General features: G+C 44.1%; 1 protein-coding gene across 1 annotated transcript in view; it reads left to right on the top strand.

Annotated features, from left to right (window-relative positions):
• The first annotated feature begins 1,017 nt into the window (after window positions 1-1,017).
• The window catches only part of LOC115119460 (calmodulin-regulated spectrin-associated protein 2-like), a 167,808-nt gene continuing 162,825 nt past the window's right edge, over window positions 1,018-6,000 (top strand). The window contains 1 exon segment of the mRNA XM_065013677.1: window positions 1,018-1,704. Within this exon segment, the coding sequence (XP_064869749.1) occupies window positions 1,566-1,704 (139 nt within the window). The 5' untranslated portion in view covers window positions 1,018-1,565.

The raw sequence follows: 6,000 nt of genomic DNA, 5'->3' as shown, positions 1-6,000 counted from the left end.
TGACTGGTACTATATACAGGGCAGCAGCCTCTAAAGCTACTCAGTAGGAGTGTCTACACTTCTGACTGGTACTGTATATAGGGCAGTAGCCTCTAAAGCTACTCAGTAGGAGTGTCTAAACTTTTGACTAGTACTGTATACAGGGCAGCAGCCTCTAAAGCTACTCAGTAGGAGTGTCTACACTTCTGACTAGTACTGTATACAGGGCAGCAGCCTCTAAAGCTACTCAGTAGGAGGGCTGATCTAGCATCCATTTGGTCTTTTAGATCATAATGAATAAGATTATATGGACCTGATCCCAGATCAGAACTCCTACTCTGAGATGCTTTATTCATAATAATAATATTGATTGTCTTAACTCGGTCTTCACCCCAAAGCTTCTCTGTCCTAAACCAAAACCACTGATTCAGGATCAGAACACCTCATCCCTGGTCCTGTGTGGCTCAGTTGGTAGAACATGGACCTTGCAACATTGAGCCTGTAGGTTTAAATTTCTGGTGGCACCCATATGTAAAATATATGCACGCATGAGTTTAGGCCTACCAGAATTCTACATGCAGAGAAAATGTGTGCTGCGGGAATTGCATACTCTATACCAGGGATCATCAACTAGATTCAGTTGCAGGGTGATTTTTTTTCTTGGGTGGGGGGCCGGAACATAATTACAAATAATTAGTAATCTGCAAATTGACCGCAAGAAGCCCAAACAGATATGTTTGCCTAAAACAATCATTTCAAACCTTGCTTACATTTGTATACCATCACGTATCTATTATGCGTGGGAATACCTGTGAACAGATTTCTTCAAATAAAATCACTTGACGCTGATTTCCTGGTGTTTTTACAGTCTTTTATGTAAAAGTTTTTTGTTGTTGTTCAGAACACTTTTTGTCTATATTTGGCCCCCATTCGGCTCGTGGGCCGCCAGTTGGGGAACCCTGCTCTGTACACTGTATCCAGCAGTATCTGTGGAATTTCTGAAGGACCGCGCATGCGCACTAGGGAGATCGCCTTTGAGTCCAGTGCGGCAGGAAAAGCCAGAGGAGACGTCGTGGAGATTGAGGGTTAGGAGAGCAAAACAGTTATAAAGGAAAAAAAGGACAATTGCTTCCGTTTACTGAACACTATCCTCAAAATATGAATTTAGCTATGCCTGTAAATAGAATTCGGGTAAATGGGCGAGCAGTTTCGTAGATAGCCTCCAGTAGACTAACGTTTCGTCTATGCTTGCTTGGCAAACTGAAGATAATGTCAGGGAATGGCTGAAAATCCCTAAACTCGTCTACTGCAGTTGCCTGGCTGGAATTCTCTTCTCGTACTGAAAATATCGGACACATGGAAATAAAAACGGTTAGCTTGTAACCGTGGGAAGGATCCACAACACATCTGGGTGTGAGGAATTCCAGTCGGTCTTCGGTTCGGAAACGCATTTGAAGTTTGAACGTAAAGAGACTTTGCTGCATTGAATTCCTTTTCACGGGATGTCATCTGCCACCGACAGAATTCCACGAGTTAACTGACCATCTGCCTCTCGGTAACGGAGGCCGAGCGAGCCAGGCGTAAAGATGGGTGATGCGGCACATACCAAGGGGTTGAGACGAACATTTATCGTCCCCTCGATCAAGGCGTTTGATCACTATGATTTCACAAGGGCTAAAATATCCTGTAGCTTCACATGGCTTGTGGCCAAAGCCTTTGGCTCAGGTAGGTGGCGCCTTTTGTTGTCTTCTCAATATTGGTGTGGAAATGTGTAACATTTTTTGCCAAATGTTGACAAATTGTGTCAGTGTGCACATCTTCATAATCGGGCCAATCATGATTGGTAACCGCGATATTTCTGAGGGGCCTATAGAGCATCTATTATCTGTGTTAAGAATTTGTTATTCGTCTCCAAGGTCCTTGATGAACCATCATCTAGACTTCACCACGCGCGAATGCGACCATGAAATACGCTAATTAGTCATTTTATTAGTCACATCTGGGCGCTCTAATTGACGTTGTGTCTGAGGGGAAGCACACGTGTGGGATGACTAACTGTTGCTCATTCTAATACCTCTGCCTTTTCTGTTCTCAACATGGCAGAGGGCGTTGTTTACCTACCCTCTCGCATCTGCATGGATGTCTGTGACATTTGATTGATTAGCTATTGCAGCTGGTTCCTGGTGTTCACAGCAATGGCCCCGTGCCCTACAGGTTGTTGGACCATCTGAACAGTATTAGAAAGGGCATTCCATGTGATTTGACCATTGACAATGACACAGTTGTCACTTCACTGGGTGAAGAGGCAGCACTTAAGCTATATTAAAGGCTTCGATGGGGCCTCCAGTGTGGCTGGGGAAAGCCTTGGTCTGCAGACTGTAGCCAGAGCAGCCCTAACTGGCTCAGTGGCTCTGGGGTTGGTTGGAGGGGGACTGACTCCAGCTCTTTAATGAATGTTTTTAACTGGGCTACACGCTAACTACCATCGACTAAGCCAGCTGAACATGACTAGAAAGCTCCTCTTATAGTTTCCAGCATGATGTTTGTAAAGTAAGCTTTTCTCAAGGGTATAAATTGGTGGAAAAACCTCACTAGAAGCGCATGGCGTTAACTGCAGGCCTCACCTCATGACTTATTCCTAAAGAATGACATGTTCATAGCATAGCAGGACTGGGCAGATTTGATTTCTTCCTGTCTCTCCCGGTCACACATATTACTGCTCCCTTCCTGCACCAATACAGAGAACTGTGGCCCAATTCATCAGTACAGTCTACACACACAGCTATGTTTGCCCTAGTTACTATGGCTGTGACAGTAGTTTGACCCACAAAATGCTGAACATGTGCATGTATGTGTAACCGATGTGAAATGCCTAGCAAGTTAGCGGGGTGTGCGCTAATAGCGTTTGATTCGGGGACGTCACTCGCTCTGAGACCTTGGAGAAGTTGTCCCCCTTGCTCTGCAAGGGCGGCGGATTTTGTTGAGCGATGGGTACCAATGCCTCGTGGGTGTCAGTTGTTGATGTGTGCAGAGGGTCCCTGGTTCGGGGCGAGGAGAGGGACAGAAGCCATACTGTTACATACGTACACTTACACAAAATGCTGAAAATGTGCGTGTAGTACACTTACACACAATGTTTTCCTCTTATGACTGATTCCAGAGGCATCTGTGGTTGTTGCTCTCCTGTGTGGCACTGGACCATTGACGAGGTGACTGACTGCTCTCTCTGTGTGTGTGTGTGTGTGTGTATGTGTGTGTGTGTGTGCGTGCATGCACAAATGCTTTGCTAGCAGCTGTTCTAGAATGTGCTCTATACAGACAGCCCACTCCTGTGTCTGTAACATCTGTGGTGTTGGCATTTTGGAGACCCAGTCGGTGACAACATTTGTCTCCATTACATCACAACACAGGGGCCTGCCGGTGGGATCCTTGGGATGTCCCTACCCTGAACGTTAACCAACATTAGTCTCATCTTGTGTCGTTTCTTTGGTCTGACTACATGGATGTTCGTACTGCATTGGAGAATAAGTAGTCTGACGTTAGTTTACATAGTGAGCAACTGAACAAAAATGTTGCCTTTTGAAAACCACAGCTAAAATACATCTAGTTATTTCTCAACATTGTAGTCCAGTGCTTTGAATCAGACATTGTGAATTGCCGCTATAAGCTACAAGTTTTTAAGAATGCAATAACTGCATAGTAACAGAAAATTAATGTTGCTGACAGCTGTACATGTTTTAATGTTCCCTTGCTGTGCTGTGCTCCAATTGGACGACTTCCTATGGTCGGCATAGTAAGGGTGGATATTCCAGGTCCCGTGTTTGGACTTCCTGTAACACTACTTACTGTGTACTTCCTGTTTGATTGGTTGTCCTTGACACGGCAGCTTTTGATGAACTGGTGGAAAACTAAATCCTGCTCACTCTGTAAAGGGTGATCTGCACTCCACACTGTTACAAATAAGCCTGCTTTATTGGTCTAATAGAACCTTTTTGATGGCCATATTTATTTATTACATTTTTAAATTGAACCTTTATTTAACTAGGCAAGTCAGTTAAGAACAACTATGAACTGAGCCCTATAACCCCTGTTTGGTTCTTTATTGCTCCATTTAGTTCTAGCAGCACTTGTATGGCTGTTGTTAGCAAGACTGTGTTAACCTGTTGCTTCTACTCGGGACGCTTGCGTCCCAACTAGAGCTCTGGAAATGCAAATGCGCTACGCTAAATGCTAATAGTATTAGTTAAAACTCAAAAGTTCATTAAAATACACATGCAGGGTATCGAATTAAAGCTACACTCGTTGTGAATCCAGGCAACAAGTCAGATTTTTAAAATGCTTTTCGGCGAAAGCATGAGAAGCTATTATCTGATAGCATGCAACACCCCAAAAGACCCACAGGGGACGTAAACAAAATAATTAGCATTTCGGCGTTACACAAACCGCACAATAAAATAGAAAACATTCATTACCTTTCACCATCTTCTTTGTTGGCACTCCTAGATGTCCCATAAACACGATTTGGGACTTTATTTCGATTAAATCGGTCCATATAAAGCCTAGATATCGTAATATGTAGACTGTGTGATAAACGAAAAAAACATTGTTTCAAAACGTAACGTCATTTTTTAAAATTCAAAAAGTCGACGATAAACTTTCACAAAACACTTCGAAATACGTTTGTAATGCAACTTTAGGTATTAGTAAACGTTAATAAGCGATAAAATTCATCAGGAGGCGATGTAAAGATCATTAGCTGTCCGTCTGGAAAAATGTCCGGCTAGAAACTCAACGAAAATATCCGGTCCTAGACCGGATTAGATACGGTGTCCTGCATGTGTTTGACCAAGAAAAAACTCGAAGGGAAATGACAAGACTCTAGACACCGTGTGGAAGCTGTAGGTACTGCAACCTCAGTCAATTAATTGTGGTTCACCTTTATCAATGGGATCAAGTAGCGCATGGATATATTTTCCCATTTTCAGTGATCAGTTTTTCCTGTGCTTTTCGATGTAAATGCCGTTCTGGTAAAGCCACAGCAGTGATTTAACCAGTTTTTTAAACGTCTGAGTGTTTTCTATCCACACAGACTAAGCAAATGCATATACTATATTCCTGGCATGAGTAGCAGGGCGCTGAAATGTTGCGCGATTTTTAACAGAATGTTCAAAAAAGTAGAGGGTCGACTGAAGAGGTTAACATTGTAAAGCCTAATGTTCCATCCACTTAAAGGTGTGTAGTATTGTTGCTGCTCTAGGAGGCCTAGAGGGAAGAAGTCAGAGAGCTGGCAGTGTGGTGCCAGGACAACAAACTCTCCCTCAACATCAGCAAGACAAAGGAGCTGATCGTGGACTACACATCTGGAGCTGATCGTGGACTACACATCTGTAGTGGAGCGGGTTGAGAACTTCAAGGTCCTCGGTGTCCACATCACTAAGGATCTATCATGGTCTAAATACAGCAACACAGTCGTGAAGAGGGAACGACAACGCCTCTTCCCCCACAAGAGGAAAAGATTTGGCATGGGCCCTCAGATCCTCAAAAAGTTCTACAGCTGCACCATTGAGAGCATCTTAACTGTCTGCATCACCGCCTGGTATGGCAACTGTTTGGCATCTGACCATAGGCACAACAGAGGGAAGTGCGTGCGGCCCAGTAAATCACTGGGGCAGAGCTCCCTGCCACCCAGGACCTCTATACCAGGCGGTGTCAGAGGAAGGCCCTAAAAACTGTCAGACTCCAGCCACCCTAGTCATACACAGTCCTCTCTGCTACCGCACAACAAACGGTACCAGAGAACCAAGTCTGAGACCAAAAGGCTCCTGAACAGCTTCTACCCTCGAGCTATAAGACTGCTCAACAGTTCTCCTGAACATCTTCTGCCCTCGAGCTATAAGACTGCTCAACAGTTCTTCATATAGCTTCTACCCTCGAGCTATAAGACTGCTCAACAGTTCTTCAAATGGCTTCTACCCTCGAGCTATAAGACTTCTCAACAGTTCTTCAAATAGCTTCTACCCT

Source organism: Oncorhynchus nerka, linkage group LG9b (assembly GCF_034236695.1).
Source record: "Oncorhynchus nerka isolate Pitt River linkage group LG9b, Oner_Uvic_2.0, whole genome shotgun sequence".
Classification (NCBI taxonomy): domain Eukaryota; kingdom Metazoa; phylum Chordata; class Actinopteri; order Salmoniformes; family Salmonidae; genus Oncorhynchus; species Oncorhynchus nerka.
This window is presented reverse-complemented; position numbering and strand designations above follow the sequence as displayed.